Source organism: Rhinolophus sinicus, linkage group LG07 (genome assembly GCF_036562045.2).
Source record: "Rhinolophus sinicus isolate RSC01 linkage group LG07, ASM3656204v1, whole genome shotgun sequence".
In the NCBI taxonomy this organism is placed as follows: Eukaryota; Metazoa; Chordata; class Mammalia; order Chiroptera; family Rhinolophidae; genus Rhinolophus; species Rhinolophus sinicus.
In genome coordinates, this window is record NC_133757.1 from 70,051,188 (window position 1) to 70,076,712 (window position 25,525).

General features: G+C 56.9%; 1 protein-coding gene and 1 pseudogene across 5 annotated transcripts in view; both read left to right on the forward strand.

Moving 5' to 3' along the window:
- FZR1 (fizzy and cell division cycle 20 related 1) overlaps positions 1–24,770 on the forward strand; it is a 39,923-nt gene extending 15,153 nt beyond the window's left edge. For 3 of the 5 annotated variants that reach the window (XM_019744120.2, XM_074337561.1, XM_019744119.2), the window contains exons 2-14: positions 15,985–16,107; positions 17,371–17,496; positions 17,617–17,680; positions 17,774–17,901; positions 18,601–18,683; positions 19,229–19,412; positions 20,192–20,257; positions 20,787–20,889; positions 20,994–21,178; positions 21,370–21,603; positions 21,928–22,032; positions 22,659–22,760; positions 23,058–24,770. In XM_019744120.2, the coding sequence (XP_019599679.1) occupies positions 16,039–16,107; positions 17,371–17,496; positions 17,617–17,680; positions 17,774–17,901; positions 18,601–18,683; positions 19,229–19,412; positions 20,192–20,257; positions 20,787–20,889; positions 20,994–21,178; positions 21,370–21,603; positions 21,928–22,032; positions 22,659–22,760; positions 23,058–23,099 (1,491 nt within the window). In that variant the 5' untranslated portion in view covers positions 15,985–16,038 and the 3' untranslated portion in view covers positions 23,100–24,770. The remainder of the gene's footprint in view (positions 1–15,984; positions 16,108–17,370; positions 17,497–17,616; positions 17,681–17,773; positions 17,902–18,600; positions 18,684–19,228; positions 19,413–20,191; positions 20,258–20,786; positions 20,890–20,993; positions 21,179–21,369; positions 21,604–21,927; positions 22,033–22,658; positions 22,761–23,057) is intronic. The other 2 variants (XM_074337562.1, XM_019744121.2) reach the window with 1 other exon arrangement.
- On the forward strand, positions 1,183–13,698 carry LOC141572668 (small ribosomal subunit protein uS13-like; annotated as a pseudogene).
- Positions 24,771–25,525: the final 755 nt, after the last annotated feature.

The window sequence follows — 25,525 nt, forward strand, 5'->3', positions numbered from 1 at the left end:
CCTGCCCCAATAAAAGACAATCCGAGCCTTGTGGACCCTAAATCAAGTAGGCTGAGGTGTGGAGACCCTGTCTTTCTGGGCTCCCCATTGTATTCATGCCACACACACCGTACCCCTCCACCCCCAGCTCCAGACACACAACATTTAGGCAACTTGGTTTGAATGCATGAATGCTCTCATCTCCCCCAGCTCCTCTGCTTTTTGCTCCTCCACCCTCCCAGCTTGACCCATTCCAGCCACCAGCCACCCAGAATCAAGTTCTCCTATTTGGTGCTGACCCCTCCAAAATCTGAGACAGCCTGTGTGTGCTCTGAGATCCAGGACCTTTCTGTCTCTTCCTGAAAGCCCAAGCACCCCCAACCGGTACCTCCCCGGGGGCCCGTCTCCCCTTGTCAGAGCCTTTTTCTCCTACTATTAACAAAAACTGTGCCTCCTATCCCCACATTAGTCCTGCACAGCCTAGACCTACCCCTAACCCAAAGCCTGAGACCTGCCACTGAGCAGATGTCCAGCCTAAACCTGGTTTTCCCTGTTCGTTCGCCCCCAAAAATCATCCCCTTGTTCATCGTGCCTCTCAGGCTGGGAACTAGATACCCTCACTCCCACCCACCAAGCAATGACCTCATGTCTCACTGGTGAGGCTGTACCCACCTTCCACCTCCCCCCATCTTGTCATACTTTTTTTTTCCAATTATAGTTGACGCACAATATTAGTTTCAGGTGTACAACATAGTGTTTAGACATTTATATACCTTACAAAGTTATCACCCCCAAATCCAAGCCTCCCCCAAACCTGGCCCTGCGTGATCTTTCCAACCTGAGCCACCAGCAGCCAGCGACCCCTCCCCCCTCAGTCAACGTCCACAATCCTTTGTACGCAGCAGGCTGAACTCTGCCCTTCAAAACCAGGGGGCACCCCCCCATCCCTCCCCCAGAACAGCAGCATCAGGCCCTAATCTGTGCTTTTAGGAGCCAGCCAATTGTCGTACCCACGTGATGCCATCCATAGTTACAATATTACTGTGTTTCCCCGAAAATAAGACCTAGCCAGACAATCAGCTCTAATGCGTCTTTTGGAGCAAAAATTAATGTAAGACCTGGTCTTATGTTAGATAAGACCCAATCTTATAGTAAAATAAGACCGGGTCTTATATTAATTTTTGCTCCAAAAGACGCATTAGAGCCGATTGTCTGGCTAGGTCTTATTTTCAGGGAAACATGGTATTGACTATATTCCTTATTGTGTACAATTACATCCCCGTGACTATTTTTATAACTGGCAATTTGTACTTCTTAACTGCTTCGCCTTACCACACTTTAAATGAGGACCATTTACCCAAAGAAAAACCGTCCACCCACAGCTTGTATAGACTACCTCCTTGGATTGGAGACAGGTGGGAAGAACTTTGAAATGAAGGAGGTTGGGTGGTCTACCCTGGAGGTTGGGGGCGGGATTTGCACACCGGAAGCTGATGAGATCCTCTGGGGACAGTCCCCAGAGTGGTGCATTGTCCCATAGAACGCATCCTAGGCTGTTTTATTGGGCAGAATTCCTCGTGGGCCGGCTTGGCCTTTGATGTCGAGGGCCCCTTCTGTTTTGGCCATAATGGACTGGTGATTTCTTCTGAACTCAGAGCGGAAGCAGGTGTGCTGGCCGCCGCCCGGGCTTTGTGTAACAAGCAAGGTTGGACTGCTCCGGGAAGGTTTTGTTAGGGATGCAGGCCCTCCCTCTGCAAAAACCAGGGCTCTGATCCTTAGACAGCTCTTGGGTCAAAGGACTGTTGCTTTGCTGTGGTGGGGACAGTGTCTCTGGTGACTGCGCTGGCCAGCTTGCTCCATGACTGTTTCCCAGGAAAAATCTCAGAATCTGTGTGCTGGCTGGTGGTGGTGGCAGTTTGGGGCTGACAGGTGGAGGGGTGGGTATCTGGAAGCAAACAGGAAAACCTGATGAGTCTTCAGAAGTAAGTCTGCATTGATTTCTCACTGGCTCCTCTGGTTCAGCAGAAATCATCCACTGATGTTACTTACTGGGGCCTCTGGCCAGGCTTTTGTATACTTCGGACTCCTGAGTTTGGGGAGGTCTGGAATGGGGTTGGTTGTGGGATCTTTTGCTAGGTGTCACCAAGAGGGACAAGGACCCAAAGTCATTCTGTCTGGAGGGTCCATTCGGAGACTTGTGGTTGGCGTCGAGATCAAGAGACTTGGTCTTTTAGGAACTAGCCAAATTGTAGTCCCTTGTCATTTTCCTCTTCACGAGCAGAGGTTCTCAGCCGAGGACATCTGTGGTTGTCACAGTGGGGGTGCTCTTAGAATTGAGTGTGTGGGGGCCAGGGATGCTGCTCAGCACCCCACAGTGCCTGGGATGTCCCCCCCCCAGAGAATGACCCCACCTCAATGTCAGCAGTGCTGGGGGGGGGGGCGGGGGGTCCCTGGACTAGAGTCCAGATTGTGAGCCCTGTGAGGATGGACTCTGTCCCCAGAGCCTTCACAGTGCCCTGCCCAGGCTGGACCTGGAGCACGCTGGCTGGAGTAGGTGCTGAGGGTGCTTGGGGGTTGGCACAGGGAGCCCGTAGAGCTGGGAAAGGAGTGTGGCCAGCTCTCTCTGTCCTGACAGCTCCTTGTAGTCTGGTTTCTGCCCCATCACAAACCCCAAAGACCTCCTCCCTATCAACTCCATAGGTCACTGCCCCGCCTACCCATCACTCGGTCTCTCCGAGGCTTAGGCCACTGCGTGGCCTGCGCTTGCTTACAGACAGGAGCCCGGCGAGCCCCACAGCTGCTCCCCTCAGCGTACAGGTATCTGTTGAGCTCTGGGACTCAGAACACAACCAGAGGCCCCCTTATGTGGTACTCTGGCCGGGACATTCATGCCCCTGGCCACCATGCATCCTGTGTCCTTGGGGAGTGACTACTTTCTCTTGCCTCAGTTTCCTCACTTGTGAATAAAATGACAGAACACACTGGGCGTTCTACCCAGCCTAGCTTTATTTAGTCATTTGACCATTATGCATAATAAATGGTGCCCCTTCCCAAATAAAAAAGTAGAATGTAGAGTCCACCCTCTTCTGGCTTCCTGTGTGTTCCTGTCTCCTTCACTGGCCCTCCTTTTTATCTTAATTTTTGTTGGTAACAGCTTTATTCAGTTATAATTCTCATGCCGTACAATCCACCCATTTAAAGTGTACAATTCAGTGGTTTTCAGTATATTCACAAGCTTGTGCATCCATCACCACTATCCAGTTCCAGAACATTCTCATCACCCGAAAAAGAAACCCTGTCCCCATCAACAGTCAGTCCCCACCCCAGCCCCTGGCAACCATGAACCCACTTCCTGTCTCTGTGGACTTTCCTGTTCTAGACACTTCACATAAATGGAATCACACACTGTGTGGCCTTGTGTGTCTGGCTTCTTTCACTGAGCATCACGTTTTCAAGGTTGTAACGTGTGTCAGTGCTTTGTTCTTGTTCGTGGCAAAATAATACTCCAGTGTGTGGATGTGGCACATTTTGTTCGTCCGTTCGCCTCTTGGTGGACACTTGAGCTGTTTCTACCTCTTGCCTGTCATGAGTAGAGCTGCTTCGATCAGGTAGGAACAGGTTCTTGTGTGGTGGCCCTCCTTATCAATCCTGACTCGGATGCCTCTTCCATCCTGTGCATGTGCTCCTTGGTGGCCTGCCTGTGGCCCTTAACTTCCTGTCCTCGTTTGCTCCTGGTGCCCAAAGCTAACTCCTGAACTCCAGGCCCATTCAGCCAGCCACATCGTCTCTCCTGGGTGGCCTGTCCATGTCTCCTGTGCACCTCCGGTTGAGTGTGTCTAGAAGACGTCATTCTTTCCACAAACCCAACCCCACTCCCTTATCCCACCCCCGTTTCTGACTCTCACCTCTCGCACCACAGAGCACCCAGATTGTGAGCCCTGTGAGGGGCCCCTCCTCTCCATCCCCCACCCCCTTCTCAGGACCGCCTACTTTCTCACCTGGACAGGCGGGCCCCTTCTCCCTGCTCCCCACCTCTGCCTCCACTCTACACCCCTGTCAGCCTATAAACCTATATCTGATCGTGCCACTCTGCTCCCGGTCCCTTCCCCATCTCCCTGCCACCAGCCACAGGAGACTGCCCTTCTGGCCTTGCCACCTGTCCCTCTTCCTGCCCCCAGCATGCTCCTTCTACCGAGCCTCCCCAGACTGCTGCAGGCCGTTGCTTCTGGATCCCATGGATTTTTGCACATACTCCTCCCAGATCAGATTGGACCCAGGAACCACAGCTTTGTGATTCTCGGGGAAGATCTTGTCCCTACAGATCATGACAGCTGCTGCAGAAAGGGCCAGGCTGCACTTGTGCTGTCTCCCACAATAAGTAGAGGCCTGCTGGGTGGACGGTAGAAGGATGGTGGGAACAGGGAGGGGCAGACAGCTGGGTGGAGGGTATCTGTCTGTCTGTCTGTACTTTTGGAAGGGCTGAGCAAGTAAGAGGTTAGTGCTGGTCTGTGGAGCCTGGGGGAAGCAACTGTTTCCCTAAGGATTCCCCTAAATTGGGAGTCTCCACTGGGGGCAATGTCTGGGGACGTGTGCGGTTGTCACGATGGGGGAGGTACTCCTGGCATCGAGTGGGTGGGGGGCAGGGATGCTGCTCAACATCCCACAGTGCCCAGGATACCCCACAGAGAATGACCTGTCCCTGATGTCAGCAGTGCTGGGGGAGGGGGAGAAGAAGGGGAGATACCCTGCCCTAAACATACTAGGTTTTTCCTTCTACCCCCCCTCCACCTTGGATCCGTGGGTGAGAACAGCAGTGAGACAGACCGAGGAAGCACTTCCTGACGTTCAGGCTGTTAGGGGGTGAGCTCCCTGTCCCTGTAGGTATGCAAGCAGACGCAGAGTTGTGAGGGCTCCGGAAATCTGATGGGACTTAATGTGATCCCCTTTACGGTCCCTTGTAGCCTGGAGAGTCGGCTCTCTGGCATCAGTCACAGTAATCATGTAAGTGATTCTAAATCATTTGAGTGTGGTACCCAAGTTGACTTTCCTTCATGTTGGGTTTGTGTCCTTTGGGCTATCAGACCCCAATGGCCTTTTGGTCTGAACGGAGGAGTGGTGCTCTGTGGTGCGAGAGGTGAGAGACAGAAATGTTCACCGCCCTTTGGGCATTATTTCCGGGACTTAGAGCAGCAGTTCTCACTTGGGGTGGGTGCTGCCCCTGCGCCAGCTGTGTCACCTGGGGTCCCCAGAGTAGGTGTTGATGGAATTCTCAGTCTCTGACCTGTGAGCCCTAGGGGACAGCAACACCAAGTCTCTGCTTCCCAGCTCCTTGAGCAGCTCCTGGGCTGCGTGCACTGCTACATGGGACCAAGCGTCAGCTGAGTGAATGCATGCATGCATGCTGGGACGTGCTCTTCAGGGGCCCCCGCCAGAGGCCTCCCCGGAATAACTTGTCTTGTGGTGTTTCACATCAGCACCCAGGAAAGGTGTGCTGTCTTTCCGCTGCGTGCCGTTTGCTTTCGTTGGAGGTAAGGGACCACTAGCTGATGTTCCCCCTGCAGAGTGGGAACACTCCCCTCAAAGATCCCAGTCTGTGTCTTGTTTGTCATGAGGCCAAGCGAGGGATTCCGGTCCAGAGTCCACGTGTGTAAGACCACAGCCAGCCCTCCTGCCAGGCAGCCCTGTTCCTTCTATGTCTTTGACTGAGGAGAGACTCGGGGAAGTCTGTCCTTTTCACCTGCTTGGGCAGCATGGGAGGAGATGGAGCCCTGCCTGGCCGCCTGGTCTCTGCAGCTATGGCCAGCAGGTCGTTGGAGCAGCAGCCATGGCCGCCAAGTCACCTCCCATGCCACACAGCCCAGGCGTACTGTGTGATGAAGGAGCAGGAATCAGGCATGTCTGGGACCTGTAGTGCACCTGTCCCTGGGCCCTTGGGAACAACCACCACTTCTACGTGTCATCTTCTTTGAGTCAGACATTCTGCTAGCTGCCTCGAAGAAGCCATGCCCAGTTTCATAGCAACATAGGCAGCGTTAGCCCTTTATCCCCACTTTCTAGATGAACAGACAGAGGTTTAAAGAGGAGAAGTTGCTTGCCCCAAACTATGCAGCCATTAAGGCTTGGAGGCAGGACTCAAAGCCAGGTTTGTCCTGCAAAGCCCTCCTTTTCTCCGTTATATGCTGCATAACTGGCTGTATGGTATTTTGTTTGCTGTGGAAGGAGGAGGGAACCTTGAGGGCTGGTCACCGGCTTCCTGAGCTGAGGCAAAGAGCAAAGCCAGAGACTCCTCTCTTAGCCTCCCACACCCGACGTGAGTGGAAAATTGGACGACTCCCCCTATTTCTGGTTGGGTCTTCCTCATATGGGACTACTCCCCCAAAATGGCTGGGAATACATGAATGGCCCCTGGGCCCCTGGTGTGATACCCCCTGCACCTTTCCCAAGAGGATGGGGCTGGTTCAAGGCCCACAGGTAGTGTGGGGGCACCTAGTGCCACATCCGGTCCTCCTGCTTCCTCTGCCTGTATTCTGGAGGTTTCGGGGTCCTGTGAAAGGCTGTGGCCCGAAATGACAGTTCCCAGGGAGCCCCCAGCCCTCTAACTGGATGGTTCCCAGAAAGTGCTTGGTAGAGATTTACATGTGGTGTAAGGAGCCATCCATCCAGTGCAGGTCTTGGAAGTTTAGCCTGCTGGCTACCTCTCTGCTGAGCTTGGGGACCCTCACCTATGGGAATGTCGTGACCTGAGTGGTAGTGACAGGCAGAGTTCCAATCCCAGCTCCGCCACCCACCAGCTACCCGTGCGCCCAGTTCCTCATTTGTGAAATGGAGATAGATAGGATCGTGTCTGGGGACAAAATTAAATAAAGCATGTTGAGTGCTTTGAGTTGTGCTGGCTCTTGGAGAGGGGCAGATGCAATTTGCCACTGTCATTGTCATTTGTGTTCTCATTATTTCTCCACGGGGCCAGGAGCAGTGTCCCGTTCACCCAGGACCCCGGTGCCTACACAGGACACGGCCAGGTGGGTGATGACAGGCTCCTGCTAGCGGACTTTACCCCCACCCCCACCTTCTCCATACCCCTCATGGGTAGCAAGTGCCACCTGAGCCCTCTAACCGTTGGCTGGTGCGACTGCCCCCCTTCCCCCAGAGGCTGGAGTTGCCCCCACCTGGGGCATTTCTGCTCCCAGGGGACACTGCGATGTATGAGACATTTGTGGTTGTCACAGTGTTGGGGGAAGGTTACTCCTGGCATCAAGTGCTCAACCCCCCACAGTGTCCAGGATGGCCCCCCCGTGGAGAATGACTGGGCCCCCCCAGTACCAGCAGTGCCAAAGGGGAAACCCCAGTGTAAGCCATTTCGTAGATACTAGTACATTTAGACTAGTCAGTGTCAAAACACTGAGTCATGGAAGACATGTCGTGGGGATGTTTCATTTCCTTTGGCTCCTTTTAGAGCCTTACAAAATATAAAACCAGTGGGGGCCAGTTTTTCGAGATAAGCAAGGCCTTGAAACTTGGCTGCTGCAAGCAGAGTGCTGTGATCCTGGGGCGTCAGGCCAGCTGTGAACTCGAGGCCGTGTGCCTGATAGGAGGAGGCCCTGCGTGCGTGTGACTGCTCGCCGTGGCCGCGCCCCCACGGAGGAAGCCTGGAAAACAGTCTTGAGGAGCTGCATGCTCTGTCATCTGTGCTGCCCAAACAGGCTCCTCCACCTCATTTCCTCATATGTGAGGTGAGGTGGTTCCTGCCCACACTTGGGGGCCAGTGGGTGACTGGGCGGGGTTAAAGCTCGTTCACCGTTTTGTTCCTCACATGGAACCCTAGCCCACCGCTGGCTTCAGCTGCGAGAGGGAGTCACAGGGGTGGGCACAGGATTGTCTTCAGGCCCCTTTGGCCCTGCTAAGCCCAGGGCCAGCCCACATGTGTCATCATCTCACCCAGCTGGTGGCCTGGCCCTACACCAGGTCTCAGCACTGCTGACACCGGAGCTGGGTCACTCTCTGCAGGCCGTGCTGGGCGCTGCAGGGGGTTGAGCAGCCTCCCTGGCCCCACCCACTCGATGCCAGAGCACTCCCCGTCACTGCCCACAGGTGTCTCCAGATGTTCGCCAGTGTCCCATGGGGGCAGAGTCACCCCGCGAGAACTGCTGGGTTATCTGTCCTTCGAGCCATGTTTGCTCAGTGTCTGATGAGTGGGAACCATGTGAGCCCTACAGGACCTGTGAGGTGGGAGTTACCAGCAGAAGGGAAGCCTCCTCGAGGATGCAGTGGGCCGCTGGGCAGCCAGGCTGAAAGCAAGGGCCCTGCTCCCTGGGGCCGGAGTCTGCTCACTCTCAGAGAGGGCCTGGCTGGATTGTGCACACGGAGTGACGGGCAGTGCAGCCCCCACATGTCTGGGTGATACTGGCACGCTGGCGCTAGTAGTGTGGGGACCTCATCACTGTCCTTTCAAGTGACTGGCATTGTGCTCATTTCCCAGACAAGTAGGTTGAAGCTTATCTGAGGCAGTGGCAGAAGGTGGGCTTCCTCGTTTTTCATTCTGGGGGGTCACAGGGGAAAGACAACTGGCTTGGCAGATGAGTGAGCCCTTCAGTGACAGTTCCCTGCAGGACAGTGGCAGTGGGAAGCCGGGCAGCCAGGGCCCTGGCCACCTCAGCAGACCACAGACATCAGCCTGCAGGAGGTGCCCCTGGATGAGCAGGGCGAGCACCTCCCCAGGGCCAGAGTTCTCGCCCCCACCTCGCAAGGCCCGTGCATGGCTTCCTGCCCAGCTCTGCCGTCAGCATCAGCCCGATCTTAGAGCCTGGGGGAGCCTTTCCAGTAGGGCCTTGCAGATTGTCTGTGCTCAGTGACTACTCGTTAACAGAAATCACTGCTTTCTCTGACATTTTATTAGGAAACTTCAGACATACAGCAAAGGCGGCAGAATGTTCTGTTACACAGCCAGCTGTGTCCCCACCACCGAGACTCTTGCTGTCATGTCCAGGGTTTATGTGGTCCCATCTTTCCCTGGTCAGTTTATTCCTGTGAATAGCGAACATGTTCCTGATTCAGAATTCGAGAAGTACAAAATTATGTGTCAGGGGAAACAAGGCTTCCTCCCTCTCTTAATCCTTGTTCTCTAGTTCCTCTCCCCAGAGTGACCTCTGCTATGAGTTTCTTCAGCCTTCCAGAAATCACTCGTCTGCATGGTGCTGGTCTCATGGGCAGCAGGTCCCCAAGACCCTCCAGCCTGCCTTTTTTTTTTCAGTGTCTCCTGGAGGGGAAGAAGCCCCACCCGTTAGGTCATGTCCTGCTCTCATAAGCTGTCTGCACAGAATATCTTTGTACACAGGGTTTTACACACAGGCCCCCAGAGTTGCTAAGGCAAATTCTTAGAAGTAGAAACACGGTATGGAAAGGGATGTGCATTTTTGGATTTTGAAAGCAATTGCCAAATTGTCTTCCTTAGAAGTTGTACCAGTTTCAGTTCCTGCCAGCAGTGTGGGCGAGTGTCAGCTGGCAAGGGCGTGTCACCTGCTCAGAATCGTGCCAGGCTGGCAGGTAGAAGCCGCCTTCTCTGACTGCTAGTGAGGTCGGGCATCTTTTCCCAGGAGCAGTTGTTCATGTCCTGTGCCACTTTGGTTTATCTTCAGGGTGGCAGATATTTTTCTCCATCGTCATCTTTTAAAAAAAATGTGGTGTGTTTCAGACACTTTTCATTTCTCCGGTGGTGAATTGACCAGCCTTTTCTCTTATGGTGTTGGCATCTTTTGTTCTTCCTGCGGTGGAGCAAGCAGCGATCTTAGAGGAGGGGCGTGGGACTGAGGTACCAAGCTGGCACTGAGGTACGGGTGCTTCCTGAGGTCCCCATCCTGGGACCAAGAGCCTTTGCTCTGGAATGGGTCGGTCTGCAAGCTGGCCAAGCTCCAGGCCTCAGTTCTGAGTTTGGCTGGAGCAGGGTCTCCAGGCTGCTGAGCAGGCCTTGCCACGTGATTCTGTTCCCCAGGGTCATGCATTTGGGTGTGAGTTTGCAGCCGGTCAGACCTGCTAGTTGTCGCTCTCCTTCTGAGATCTTGGTCTCTGCACATAGAGTCTGTCTCCCTCCACCTCTGGTGGTGAGGGTGGGATTCCTGAGGGGTAAGGCTCACTCCTGTCGGGGCCATTACCTACTTTACCAGGTCAGAGTCTGGGAAGAGTTAGTTCTGGAGCCCATCTGCCATGGCTGCACCCCCATGGGTCCCTCTGAGGGTATCTGGTCTTAGAGAGACCATCTCAGCTTGGGTGCTAGGATCCAGTGGCCCCTCGGCCCATACCCCCTCCACCTTGCCCATACTCGAACAGCTAGGATGTTGAAGCCACTTTTTCAGTGTGCTTCCTGGTAGTAGATGTTGCCACCCAAAATGGTTCTACATCTAGTTCCATGTGTCTGGCCTGCCACCCCCGATAGGTAGGGAGCTTGGGAGGGGTGGACCGTGACCGTCTCCTTGCCTGCTCTACCCCAGTGCCTGCCCTGGGTCTGCAAGCAGGCACTCAGCAAAATGAGCGGAATGAAGTTGGCAGAATAAAGGCCCACTTCCGATAGACGCAAGGATCTCAGAAGTCGGGTGGGGGAGGGGTCATGGAGAGAGAAGTGAGAAGAAGGGTTGTTGGCCATCGACAGTGAGTCCCATGGGACTGGGCAGAGAGAAGGCCTCTGAGGCCCTGTGTTGAGCCAAGGATCTCAGGAAGCTGCCCAGCAGCCGCCGCCCCCAGAAAGACCAGTGAAGGAAGATTGCAGTGTGGTCACCACTGTCCTCTGTCCTGGTGTTTGTCCTGAAGCTGCTATAACAAGTCACCACAAATTCGATGGCCTAAAACAACAAATTCTCACAGTCCTGGAGGTCAGGAGTCCGACCCAGTCTCACAGGGCTAAACCTAGGTGTGAGCAGGGCCAGTCCTTCCAGAGGCCCCGGGAGAACCGTTTCCGGCTTCTAGAGGCACCGTGTCCCTGGCTCGTGGCCCCTCCTCCATCGTCACAGCCAGCAGTGCAGCCTCTTCCATGTCTCTGACTCTGAGCCTCCTGCCTCCCTCTTATGAGGACCCGGTGATGACACTGGGCCCCCTGGAATCCAGGGTCGTCCCCATCTCGGGGGCCCTGACTTAATCCCACCTACAGAGTCCCTTGGCCACATGAGGTGACAAATCCACAGGTCCCAGGAACGAGGACCCTATACACGTGGGCAGTTCAGAACCTGTGTCTCTCAGCAGCCATGTCTGTAAATGGTGAGACACCACCCCCTGCACGGGCTTCTTTCTAGAAGCGGCCTTGTCAGGATGCTTAGCCGGCAGAGGGCAGCTGACCTGGTAACAGGAGGGCGTGCTCTGCTGGATGCATTGTCTGGGCTCAAATTCAGCACACGGCCGGCTGTATGGCACTTAGCTTCATAACTCACCCTGGGAAAGCAGACTCCCACTCTGTCTGTGAGATGACCAGCGTTTTGGGCTCTGCTTACTGTATTTTGCCGTGTATAATGCGCTCCCATGTATAATGCACACCCATGTTTTTGGCCCACACTTTCAGGGGAAAAAATCTTTCATCTTAATTTTTTAATTCAAATTTTTATTTGTTTACATGTAGGTACTTGTTTTTTTGTATTATAAATAACTTTAGCATTTATTTTTCAACAATGGTACAAGAAATTTTATGTAACAAATAATTACGAAACACAAGAACAGATACAAGGTACAAGAAAGTTTAGCTTTTTCTGCAGGAGGCCTATATGCTGTCGCTGGGGCTGCTGTCATGTCTTTAGTGACCCCTGAGAAGTTCCAGCACATTTTGCGAGTACTCAGCACCAATATCAATGGGCAGCGGAAAACTGCCTTCGCCATCACTGCAGTTGAGGGTTTCGGGTGCAGATACACTCCTGTGGTGTCGAGGAAAGCAGACATTGACCTCGCTGAGAGGGCAGGAGGGCGCCCTGAGTGTGAGGTGGAACGTGTGATCACCGTTACGCAGAAGTTGCGCCACTGCAGGAGTCCAGACTGATTCTTGAACAGACAGAAGGACGTGACGGACAGAAAATACAGCCAGGTCCTGGCCAGGGTCTGGACAACAAGCTCCGTGAAGACCTGGAGCAACTGGAGGAAATTTGGGCCCACAGAGGGCTGCGCCACCTCTGGGGACTTGGTGCTCAAGGCCCACACACCGAGACCCTGGCCGCGGGCTGCACTGTGGGTGTGTCGAAGAAGAAGTAGATCCGTAGGCCTTGTCTGTTAATAAATAGTTTATATGCCTGGGAAAAAAAGAAATGTACTGGTAACAAATTTATGATATTTACCCATCATAGAAGGCCAAGAACTCTTCGTCATTGCAAGTTCGCTGTAAGTTCAACAAAACCGATTACCATATTCCAGGGTATTATTTTGCATACAGATATCGTTATTGATTTCTAGAGTTACACTTTTAACTCATAAGCATAAATAAAAGAATTGAAAACATTTATATAGATGCAGAATTAGTACTACCCATGTATAACGCGCATCCTTATTTTCCCCTCACAAATTTGGGCAAAAAATGTGCACATTATACCAGGCAAAATAACGGTAATTTCTGGAGCATGGAGGGAGTCACGTGGGGCCTGCTGTCATGAAACAGCCCAGCCCTGCCGGCCTCCCAGTGTGGTGGCATTGCCCTGTGAAGGAGGTGGTTTCCATAGGAAATGTGCACATCTGGCCCAGAGGTTTGGAGCACTGTCCACAGCGTGACCGGTCCCCACAATGAAGCCCCAGAGGGCCTTTCCTGTGGCGAGCTCTCCTTCCCCCAGAGCCTACCAGTCTTAAGTCTCCCAGCCTAGGGAGAGCGAGCTGCTGACTTGGTTTGGAAAAGTTCACTTGCAGCAGTGGTGCCCGGAGGGCCTGCAGTGCTTTTGGGAGCCGTGGAGAAGTGACCACTGAGCACAGGGAGCGGGCACGGCCTTCACCCCATCTCCCAAGGGCTCACTGCCCAGTGGCTGGCAAGCGAAGTCCCAGGCACTGGTACTGGCAGGAATAAGTTAGCCAGCCTTTCTGAGCCTTGTTTCCTTGTCTGCAAAGCAGGGGGACAACCAACTGACCCACTTCTGGTAAAGCACCCACGGACGGTCAGAACTTACTAGAATGAAGCCATTACTGCTTCTCTGTGTCCAGCTCCCTATGAACCCCACTTAGGATGCTTGCTCAAGGTCTGGTTTGCACGGAACCGGGCACTGTGTTCACTGAGATGATTGGGCCTGACTGTGGGAAACTATCCTTTGAACGGGTATCTCCACCTGGGACTGACGCTCAGACAGGCATCTTCATGTCCCAAGTATAGCCGTGCTGTCCCAGGAGTGGTTAGGTGTGGTGAGGGCACACAGAGGCTCTGGGCATGGCCTAGGCTTTTGGGGGGACCTGGCAGGGTGGAAGAAGGATGCAGATGAATCCTGGGGCAAGGCATGGGTGCACTTTGAGCAAGGTGGGGCCAGACTGGGCCGGCAGGGGAGGAGGAGGTTGGTGAAGTGACCCCGGCCCAAGAGAGGTGAGGAAGGAGACAGCGTCAGCCCCTTCAGCAACTGTCCTGTGGCCACAATGGACCGAAATGTGTCTGAGGACCTCTGCTGGGGCAGGGTAGGTGGAGGGGCAGGAAGCCTGTAGCCAGGAGGGGGGCGGCTGCTCCCAGAGATTTACCCAGGACGGAGGGGAGCTACGTATTGCAGCCCCACTTTTCTCACCAAAGCAGGAGGCCTGCTGTCTGCCAAGGTGGGGGATGGTGGGGCTTGGGGCTCCAGGCGGGCATGGGCTCAGAGGAGCCCTAGGCCATGGAGGGAGGCCAGTGGGCATGCTGGGGGTGTTGCTGCCACTTGGTCTTCACGCCTTCGTCTGCACAGGTGTGGGTGGGGTGGGTGGGGTGGGCTCCCAGCTCATGATGCCGTGCAGGGGGAACACGAGCTAAAACATGCAAGCCCGCTAACGTGGCATGTGGTGGGAGCACCATGGTGGCAGCTGGCTGCGTCCTGCTCTTTGGCCAGACGTCCAGCGTCTGGCCTGGGCCACATCAAAGCAGCCCCATGTGTCCCATAAGGCAGGTGAGGCTCAAGGACGTGGCAGGCTCACGCTCGTGCTTCAGCTGCACGGTGTGTGTGGTCTCCGTGATGGGCCAGGGATTTCTCAGAGGCCGTTGGGGGATGTGAACACAGAACTTAGGCAAACTTGCCTAATATGTCAGTGTGGTCTCACACGAAGGGACGTGCGTGATGTCAGCTCAGATTGGTTCCCTGCCTGGTGATGCTGAGCTAGGACTTTCCTCAGATGCCTTTTGTAAAAGGGGCAGTTGATCCTCTAGTCTGCTCTGTCTCTATGAATCTGACTCCCCTGGGGACCTCCTATGAATGGAATCACACAGTGTTTGTCCTTCTGTGTCTGGCTTATCTCACTGAGCATAATGTCCTCCAGGTTCATCCATGTTGTAGCAGGTGTCAGAACTTCCATGTTATGACTGAGTAATATTCCACTGTATGGATGGACCATAGTTTGTGTATTTATTCATCTTTCAATGGGCACTTGGGTTGTTTCTCTTTTTGGTGATTGTGAATATTGCTGATAAGAACATTCGAGTGCTAGTTTCCATGTGGGTCTGTTTCCTTTCTTCTGCATGCAAGCCTCGGTGTTGAATTGCTGGGCCATGTGGCTGTGTATGTGACTTCTGGAGGAGCTAATGGGGGTCGGGGCGGGATGGGGAGTTAGGGGTCAAAGTTTCAGTTTGGGAAGATGAGAAAGTTCTGGAGGTGGATGGTGGTGACAGTTGTAGAGCAGTGTGAGTCCACTTAATGCCACTGATCTGTGCACTTAAAATGGTTAGGATGGTGATTTTATGTTTATGTATTTTCCCATAGCTTTTTTCAGGCAAGTGCTGACTTCACCAGGGTGCTACACCCAGGAATTCATAAGCTTTGAGATTTTGGCCTTTACCTTAGGCTTCCTGATGCTTGGTCTGTTGTCGGTCCAGGCACCCACGTGGAGACTCGCGGAACTGTCACGGCGCTGCTGTGCATTGGGGGCTTTGACTCCAGCCAGACGAGCTGAGGGACAGTGACTGGGGGGTCGGGGGCAGGTGTAGAGCAGGCCCACAGCAAGGAGCTGCAGTCTGCTGAGCCCTCTGTGCCTGGCTCTGTCCTAGAAACTTGCTTCACCTTCCATACTCTGCGGTGCCTCCACCGGAGGCAGGACTGGCAAACGTTTTCTTCTGAGAGCAGCCAGAGATACAGCTGTGGGCCTGGTTTGTCCCTGGGCCCTGGTTGCCATCCCCGCTGGAAAGAGCATCCCTTCTCTCTGAGGCTGCCCTTCACATCTGCCCTTCGCTCTCTAGAATGTTCTTCTCCAGCCTTCTCACTGGCGTACTCTCCTCTTCCTCGGAGAGGCTTCCCCGTCATGGGTATGCACTGGACGCTGACATCCCTGGGCCACGACCTGGTCGGCCTGGCCCTGGAGCCTAAGTGCTGGCATGGGGTCTGGTGCCCGGTCAGCCCTGGCAGACTCCCATGGAGCATACTGATACCCCCCATGGTGTAACTCGGGACACACAGGCCGCCCTGCTGAGAAGAAGGAATCCTTGCTGGGACCACCCCAATCCTTGTCCAGCCCCCTGCTTCCCTTTTGGGGCCAAGGAGCAGGGACATGGTCTCGTGGATGGCTTGTGGTCTCATAGGGTCTAAAGCAGGAAGGCAATGAGTGGAGGGCCTGGGGCAAGCCCTGGGGTCAGGGATGGAGGGAATCTTGCCCTAGCCAAGACAGAGGCGAGGGGGCCTGGAGGAAGGTCCCCACAGTGGAGTTGGACGGGAGTCCCATTTGTCCCATCACATCTCCCTCTGACTTCCAGGGCCTGTGGGGTGCCACTGAGCCCATGCTCTGGGCTCCTGGGATGGAGGGCCCCATCATGTGGTGCGGGGACTTGCTGTTCCCTGTGGTCACCAGGTAGTGGTGGGGGCCGCTGCCCACTGGAGCTGACCTCTCCTGCCCTTCCTGCCCCAGGCTGACCTTGGCTGGCTGACCTTGGCCGGCAGGCCGTGCCTGCCCTGTGTCACCATGGACCAGGACTACGAGCGGCGCCTCCTCCGGCAGATTGTCATCCAAAATGAGAACACGATGCCATGTGTGAGTACCTGACGGCGCCCCTGCAGCACTGGCCGGGCGCGGTGGAGTTGGTCGGGAGATGGTGGGGTGCAGTTGGCCACTGGGCTTCAGCCCTCAGCAAACAAATGTGCTGGGCAGATGAGAAACACGTCCTCCCCATGGCTCTCCCTTGGCCATGTCACTGCCACACCCCAGGTGTGAGTCCCGACACATGCTTCCGTGCACCCCCCCTTCCAACTGCTGAGGCCCCTTATTCTCATAGGGCCTGGGGCCTGTGCTTCCCGGTCTGCAGGGCATGCCGGCCCTTCCCATGGGGACTTAGGACTGACTGGTGATGAGGGAATGAGAGCTGCCTTCCCATTGGGGTGGTGAAGGACCAAGCATAGCAGAGCTGGGGTTCAGCCCCAACCCCAAACCGTGCAGGGGAGCTGGCTTGTGGGGCTGGGCTGCCATGGGAGGGGGTCAGGGTGCTGGGACACGGGAGCCTATGATGCAGGGCTGACAGGACAGACAGGCCCCGGGAGGGTCCTTCCTGCCCTTCCAGCTTCTGATGCTACTGGCGGTCCTTGGCATATAGACCCATCACTCTGGTCTCCACCTCATGTTCACGTCCCCTTCTCTGTCAGTGTCTCTGTCTCTTATACGGACACCGGACATTCAATTTAGGGCTCAGTCTACTCCAGTGTGACCTCATCTTAACTTGATTCCATCTGCAGACCCTGTTTCCAAATAAGGTCACATTGCGGGTACCAAGGGTTAGGACTTCAGCCTATGCTTTTGGGGGACACAGTTCAACCCACAGCAGATCCCTTACAGGTTAAGGACATTCCCGGGACAGTCGAGTGGGGTTGGAGGTTCACTGGGAGTGACGCACTGCCTTCCTTCCCGTCCTGATTTGGGTGGGTAGGTCGTGGTTCCGTGGGAGAATATCCTCATGTGCGGGAAATGGGGATGATGGGGTAGCAGCCTCTGCGCTCAGGAAATAAACGTTTTCTTCCCATACTTACACCTTTCTGTCTGTCCTCATTGCTTAGAAGTAAAGCCACCTTGCAGGGTTCAAGTTTCTCGAGCTCTGTAGCTCCCTGGCCTCTTCCTGCCTCACGGAGCCCCCAGCAGGGTTTAGCACGTGAGGAACTTCCCCAAATGTTTTACTTCTACCCCTCGGGTTCCCAAGATCAGGCTCCTCTTTCAACGACCAGAGGCCAAATACAGCAGGCAAGGCGGGCTAGGCTGAGCTTGGCGTGCTCTCTGATGCACCCAGCCCCTCACTGCTTATCTTTCCAGGTCACGGAGATGCGGCGGACCCTGACACCTGCCAACTCCCCCGTGTCCTCCCCCAGCAAGCATGGGGACCGCTTCATCCCCTCAAGAGCCGGTGCCAACTGGAGTGTGAATTTCCACAGGATCAATGTGAGGGCCCCGGAGGGCAGAGGGCGGGGAGGGTTGGGGAGAAGGACCACTAACCGCGCAGCCGTGGGCCGGGCCAGGCCGCTCCAGCTCACTCCCATCCTCTCCCTCCCTCTGCCGCAGGAAAATGAGAAGTCTCCCAGCCAGAACCGGAAAGCCAAGGATGCCACCTCAGACAATGGCAAAGGTCGGGAGTCAGGGCCCCAGACACCCCTTTCATCCCCCACCCTGCCCCTCACCCCACCCCGGCCCAGCCTCTTACCGTGCTTGGTGCCCACAGATGGCCTGGCCTACTCAGCCCTGCTGAAGAATGAGCTGCTGGGAGCTGGCATCGAGAAGGTACAGGACCCGCAGACGGAGGACCGCAGGCTGCAGCCATCCACACCCGAGAAGAAGGGCCTCTTCACGGTGAGCCTGCCGGCCGTGCCCACACGGCTGCTCCCGCTGGGCAGACACTCCTGTCCCCAGGACTGTGCCAGGCTCGACCTCGGCTCCGCCTCCTGCACTGTGTGGCCGTTCCTCCAGGCCCCCAGCATCGGCCTTCCTGAGAGGCTCCCCCATGTCCCAGCCCTGCTGGGGCCCTGAACCCCAGAGAGAATGGGGGTACCTGCCTGAGGAAGGCAGGGCCAGGCTCCTTTACTCTGAAGTTTGCCCCGGGCCTGTCACCCTCCTGGGAACCTGCTGAGAAAAAGGTGACCCTGGGGCAGGTGCTCGGACAACTGACAGGCAGCCAGGTGCAGGGTGAAGGGGCAGCAACCTTGGCAGAGCCGCCCCACAGAGCATGTCCGTGCCATCCTGGGTCATGGGGGCCCCTGGCAGTGTCAGAAAGAGCCTGGCTTGGGTCCCACAGGGTGGCTGAGGGGCTGTTGGCCGCAAGGGGCGCGGGAGCATGTTGGCAGGCACTGCCGGGAGGGTGCAAGAGGAGGCCTGGTTTGCTTCTTTGAGTTCCCAGAACCCAAGATACCCCCATTCAGAGCTGCTCCTGGTTTGGGCCCCCACTCTCCCGCCCAATCGCCAGGAGCTCAGGGCACCCAAGCTTTGGGTCTGAGGTTCCCAAGCTCTGGGGCCACGGTGTCCATTCAGCCGGTGTGCATCCCCCCTTCCTAGTATTCCCTCAGCACCAAGCGCTCGAGCCCTGACGATGGCAACGACGTGTCTCCCTATTCCTTATCCCCCGTCAGCAACAAAAGGTGAGTCCGGGCCTGCAACAGCGGGACAGGGAAGGCGACAGCGGGGCAGAGAGCTCGGTGGGCGTTGGGACAGGGCAAAGCGGGTGTTGGGGCAGGGAAGGTGGGCGGCAGGGCAGGGATGGTGGGCGGCAGGACAGGGCAAGGTGGGCGGTGGGTCAGGGAAGGCAGGCGGCGGGACGGTGCATGGGAGGGGCAGTTAGTCCTAGGACAGTGCGCAATATGCAGAGGGTCTTGGGGACACCTCACCCAGGGCACTGTCGGCCTAAAGGCCTTGACCCCAAAATGGGGACGGGGAGTCAGGAAGGGCTCTCCGGAGGAGGTGCTGGGCAGAGGGGGCAGCATGGCACTTGAGCCTCAGGGTGCAAACACCCGAGAGCAAAGGGCCTCGTGTCCATGGGGTACCCACAGTTTGGGGTCATGTGGGCAGAGGGGAAGGACGAGTGGGAAGAGAGTCGCCAAGGCACCAGGAGGTAACGTTAGCCGAGGAGAACTGATAACTACGTGGCTGCTTGGCACCAAATCACCAACTCAGGCTCTCCCCACAGTCAGAAGTTACTGCGATCGCCACGGAAACCCACCCGCAAGATCTCCAAGATTCCCTTCAAGGTCCTGGATGCACCCGAGCTGCAGGACGACTTCTACCTGAACCTGGTGGACTGGTCCTCTCTCAATGTGCTCAGTGTTGGGCTGGGCACCTGTGTGTACCTGTGGAGTGCCTGCACCAGCCAGGTGGGTACCCCAGCACCTGCTCACGCACGTCTGCCTGTGTGTGTGCAATGGGGAGTGGGACGGCTTCTCCCAGTAGCTGAGCACAGTCGGGCCTGTATAAAGGGTGCTCCAGGGCCCGGGGCAGCACCCGGTTGCCTCTCTCAGCACTGGGGCCTACCCTCTGTGCAGACGAGGACCCAGCATCAGTCAGCAGGGGTGAGCAGAGGCCCAGTGCCCCTCCCGCTGTGAGCTGGCTCCCGTGACCAGGGGCATCCTTGCTGCCGACCTGAGTGTGGCCTTTGCCTGTGTCTGCAGAGGAGAGGTGACAGGTGTCTGGCCTGGCTGAGCCTGGGGGCTGCCCCACTCCTCCCCCAGCAGTACCTCTCTGAGCGGCTGCCAGGCCCATTGTGGACTCAGGCGCTGCCCCCGCCAGGGTAGGAGGTTTTCAGAGATAAAACCAAATGCAAATGGGTTCAGAAGAAGGTGAGCGAAGCCTCCCCAGAGAGGGCTATACCTGCTGGGAGTACCCCCTCTGTGTGATGCCCTCATCACCTGAGTGTCCCGCCTAGCTCTGCAGTCACTCATCCCTGTGCTGGCATGGGTCCCCTTGCAGCCTGCAGCCTCCAGGGCAGCCCAGCTTCATTCTCCTGGGTCCCAGCACTGACACCAGTGCCCAGAAGCCTGAGGTGTGACTTAGTGAGTGAATGAACAGATGGATGAAGGGATGGATGATCGGTTAGGCCTTGAATGACCAGCAGGCAGCATGTCACCTCACATCGATCACTCCCTCTTTCCTCCAGGTGACCCGACTCTGTGACCTCTCAGTGGAAGGGGACTCGGTGACCTCCGTGGGCTGGTCTGAGCGGGTCAGTACACAGGGCTTGTCCTCTGGTTGGGAGGTCTGACTGTGCCTCGCTGGCAGGAGCCCTCGTGGTGTTTGGGGGCCAGGGAGATCCAGAGGAGCAGAACCCAGCCTGTTGGTCTTGCCCAAGTCCCAGGGCGATGTCTGCACCCCACTTGTCCCCAGCCTGGTAGAGAGGGTTACAGTAACGGGCTCCTGACAGGGCTTCTCCCCAGGGACACAGGGTTGGTGGTGGCCCCCAGAGAGCCCTGCCCCCATGGAGCCTGGGCTCCACCCACCAAGTGGGTCCACATGTTGAAGTTCATGGCCTTAACTGCGTGTTGACTGGATTTTGACAAACCCGTGTGTTGTGTAACCATCCCCCCAGGAAGTTCCAAGGGTGGCTGTCACATTGATCCAAAGGGACATGCATTAAAGATTTGAGAGAAATGGCCCCAAGGTCCTGTAGTGAGGAGATGGAGGGGAGAGCCCAGGGAGGACGGGTCCCCACACCGGGGCCTGATGCCCGCTCTTGCCTGCATCCTTGATCCTAGGGGAACCTGGTGGCCGTGGGCACGCACAAAGGCTTCGTGCAGATCTGGGACGCAGCTGCGGGGAAGAAGCTGTCCATGCTAGAAGGGCACACGGCACGTGTCGGTGAGTGATCCAGGGTGCTGTTGGGTGGGGGTGATGCCCAGCACACACGCCCATTCCCGAGAGGCCAGGCCTTGGCCTCACCCCGCCCTCCACCTGGCCTCCAGGGGCGCTGGCCTGGAACGCCGACCAGCTCTCATCTGGGAGCCGGGACCGCATGATCCTACAGAGGGACATCCGCACCCCACCTCTGCAGTCGGAGCGGCGGCTGCAGGGCCACCGGCAGGAGGTGTGTGGGCTCAAGTGGTCCACGGACCACCAGCTCCTCGCCTCTGGGGGCAACGACAACAAGGTAGGCGCCTGGGCCCCTCGCCATCTCAGCCGAGGGATTCTCATTCCCACCTGTCTAGAGCAGGGGTGACGAGGCTGTCCCCCATGGAGGACATGGCAGGCTGGGGTGAGGCCATCCATCTTCCCTGGGGGAGCCAGCCGGCCTCGGCCGCAGCCCACCAGCTGGGAGCCTCACAGTTGCTGCTCCCACAGCTGCTGGTCTGGAACCACTCGAGCCTGAGCCCTGTGCAGCAGTACACAGAGCACTTGGCGGCCGTGAAGGCCATCGCCTGGTCCCCGCACCAGCATGGGCTGCTGGCATCCGGCGGTGGGACAGCTGACCGCTGCATCCGCTTCTGGAACACACTCACGGGGCAGCCACTGCAGTGCATCGACACGGGCTCCCAGGTGTGCAACCTGGCCTGGTCCAAGCACGCCAACGAGCTGGTGAGTGTAGCGCAGAGCTCAGGCGTGTGGGAGCCCTGGGCCCAGGGGCCTCCCCTGCAGTCTTGGGGGGAAGCCAGGCCCCTGCCGCCCAGGTCACACAAGCTCAGTCTGGAAGTGCCCATCCGTGCCCACTGACCACGAGTAGAGACTGGCAGAACTCTGGGTGTAATGTGGTTCCCTGCCACCCTCCAGTCATCTACCAGAGGTGGGGGTGGGCAGTGGCCGGGCGGGCCCAGGATGTGGGGGAATCGACAGCTTGTCTCTGAGCCCTGGGGCTGTCGGAGGGGAGCCCCAGGTTCCGACAGCATCCTCTCCACCCCCCAGGTGAGCACACATGGCTACTCGCAGAACCAGATCCTGGTCTGGAAGTACCCATCCCTGACCCAGGTGGCCAAGCTGACCGGACACTCCTACCGGGTCCTGTACCTGGTGAGTCTGCGCTGGCAGGTCCTGGACCTGGCGTCCACAACCCTGGGAAGGCAGGGTGCAGATCCGGAGCGCAGCCTCCCACCTGGGCCTGTGGAGGCTTCCCCCGGCCAGCCCCCTTCTCTGGCCTGAAGAGCAGGGAGGGTTGGTTCTGCTTTCAAATGTTACCTGTGTCATCACTTTGGATCTATTATACTTTCCTGAACTCCCCAGCGCTTGGGAAGCTCTGCCCTCCCAAGAACTTCCACACATTTATCTTTACCAAAAAATTACATATATGTATGTACGTGAAGAAGCCGAAACTAACCCACATCCAACCACTCAGAAAATCTCTGAGGACGGTTCACCAGATACCCGTTTGCATGTGCCTGGGGACAGGGGCCCTGCCCCAAACGCACTCCTTCTTCAAGCATTTTTGTTGCTTTCTAGAAATAATGTTTTGTGCTTGAACCATTGTATCCTTTGCTTCGAGTGCACAGAATACACCGACCCTCGTGGGTGGCGGTGGGATGTCCTGTGTTTTTGGCTTTCGTGGGGACCCCCCCCACCGCACCCTACGCCCATCATCAGCTCCATCCATGTGGCCAGCTGCGGGGCTACAAGGATAATGGGGCTCCTCCCTCCTGCAGGCCATGTCCCCTGATGGAGAGGCCATTGTTACTGGTGCTGGAGATGAAACCCTGAGGTTCTGGAATGTCTTTAGCAAAACCCGTTCAACAAAGGTAAAGTGGGTCGGTATCAGCACCAGATGTTCCCCATGTGCGTCCCCTCAGCCTGTCTTGGGGGCCGTCCTCCACTGCTGCCTGAGCAGCCCCCTTCACCAAACTGCTGTAACTTCACCCTGGGACCCCCGCAGCCCCGCTCTGCTCCTGTATCACAATACACCCCAGCCAGGGCGTTCAGGGTGCCGCAGCCTGTACACGTCAGGTCGCTGGGGACAAGCAGTGCCCACTCCGGCCCCCCTCCAGCCCGAAGCCTTGGCCCCCCTCCCCACTGTGGACTCAGCAGCCCTCTCATGTGCCCTGCAGGAGTCCGTGTCTGTCCTCAACCTCTTCACCAGGATCCGGTAAACCTCGGGCAGCGCCATCCAGGGCCGAGGAGCGCCGCCTGTCATCATGTGCATGGACCCGCCTTCCCCTCTCGTTCCCAGAAGCAGCAGCCGGGTGGGCGGGGAGCCGGGCCTGGAGAGACCCTGAAGATTCTCATTAAAGCCTGATTGCCAACCCTGTCAGCGATGTTTGGGGCGGGGACGTGGTCGGGCAGCCGCTGGCACGGGCTCCAGCTCCTTCCACACGGTGGCCCCGTGGCGCCAGCTCCGACTGTCTGCACTCTGAGCGGGACGGACGCGTCCCTGGACCCCCGCCTGCTTCCCTTGTGCTCATCTGCCTCACTGGGCTGCATGCTCTTCCCAGAAGCACATGCTCGCCGTTGTCACCGCCCGCGCCTGTGACCGGACACAGCTGGACACCAGGCCGCCCAGCCAGGGGAGCTCCCAACAGGAGGATGGTTCAGGTCAGCCCATGGATGTAAGGGACATTCCTGCCTGATAGGTCCCTTTTCGGCCATCTCTGCTGTCCCTGTGCCGGCAGCCATCCTGGGGACTTTTCCAGGGGCCAGGCGTTGGGAGCAGGCCCCAGGCAGTCTGTGCACCGGAGGAGGTCATCTCGAGATGGACTTGTGCAAGGAAAACTGAAGTTGGGTCCACTTGCTGTCATGTGCTTGCCCTGACCCTGCACTGTCCTTGTCACTGACTGTGTCACAGCCAAGCTCTGTCCCCAAGCGGGACTCTGGTTCTTGGGGCTTGCTGGGCCAATAGGTCCAGGTAACCTGAGGGTTGTGCCTCACCCTCCTCTCCAGCCCCTTCCCCACCAGGCTATCCCTGTGTCCTGTCCATCTGCACCTATGGCCACGGGGAAGCCAGGGAGGAGAACGAGTGGAGGGGTGCCCCTTGATCCCCCCAGTGGCTTCCTGAGCGTCCCTGGACCCTGGCCCTGAGCTGCATCTGGATACCACCCTCTCTGGCCTCATGTCAGTCAAGACCTGGAGAAGTCAGAGAGAGGGAGGTGGGCCCAGGTGTGGCCAGGGGCCCAAGCAGCCCTCAGCCTCTTCCCCCTCAGAACAGAGGTCAATGACAGGAAGTCGCCTGGGCTGAGCAGGCCTCCGTGGGGTGGAGGGTCACCCCAGCTCCTCCAGTGTCCCCACCACGGTCAGCCCCATGTATGCACGTGTATATATGTATTTGTGACTTTGAGTTTGTTTTGTGTTTTTGTAGATGGGTCCCAGAAATGTTTGAGGCTAGCTGGGGAGACGGGGCCATAGCTTTTAACGCCCTCATTTGAGAGGGGTGATGAGCTGAACGTGCTTGGACTTGGGGAAGGGTGGGGCCCTGCCTCCCCAGCCCCATCTCGGCATCTGCCTGCCGCAGGGACGGGCAAGGACAGTGTACATAGACGGATTTATTTTGATTGGTCAAGAACTTATTTTTGTTTGTTTGAGTTTTTAATAAGAAAACAATCCATTTCTACTGCACCCTCACCCTGTTCGGCTGCCAAAGACCCTAGGAGCTGGCTCTGGGCGTGTGGGACCCATGCCAGGGAGTCTGACAACAAAGGGGGTGCAAAATGTGTGCCCTAGCCTGCGAGTCTGGTGGGCTGGGTGCAGGGAGGGTACCCGATGCAGAGCCAGCCTGTTTCTCATGTAACACAATGTCATTGTCATTAAACCAGCTGTGGGTTCATGCACTGCTAGGGCTGGCTGTCCATCTGTCTGTCTGGTCCCCAGCTAGGGTGGCTGACAGCTGAAGTCGGCACATGCCCAGGGCCCCAGACCAGCCTGAATGTCACAAAAGGTGGTGAGCAGTCGTCTTTGAGGGACGACAGTGTCCCTGGATTCCTGGTCTACTGGGGGTGAGGACGACATGCATTACACCAGTTCTTGAGGCCCAGCTGGGGAAGAGGTGTCCACAGGACCAGGGAGCTGGGGGCAGGAGAGGTCCTCTCAGGGCAGGCGCTGCCGTCACCTCCACCTGACACGGGGTGACCGAGGCCAGCAGCAGGGTGAAGGCCCGGGTGGGCTGAGGCAAGGTCTGTTGGGTTTCTGGTGGTCATCAAGTGTAGCTTTTTCAGTAAAGGGGGAAAAAAGTGAAGGGTGAGGCAGAAGCCAGTACAGCAGTGAGGCCGGGAGAACCCAGGGGACCTCGCTGCTGCCCATGACAGGTGGAGCACCCTAGGCCCTTCCCTCCAGCTGAAGATCCGCAGTCTGGGCACTGGGGACAACAAAACAGACCAGCTCCCAAGACCTGCTCTCATGGAGCTTCTGTTGAATGGTATGTGAGAGGGACATACGTGCTATGTCATGGGTAGGAGGCTTTGGGAGTGGCCAGCTTTGAATCCGGGACTTGCTACAAACCCGACTTTTGAGCAAGGGCCCAAAGAAAAGCAGGAGACACCGGGGCCAAGGACTTTCCAGGCAGTGGGCACTGCCAGTGCAAAGGCCC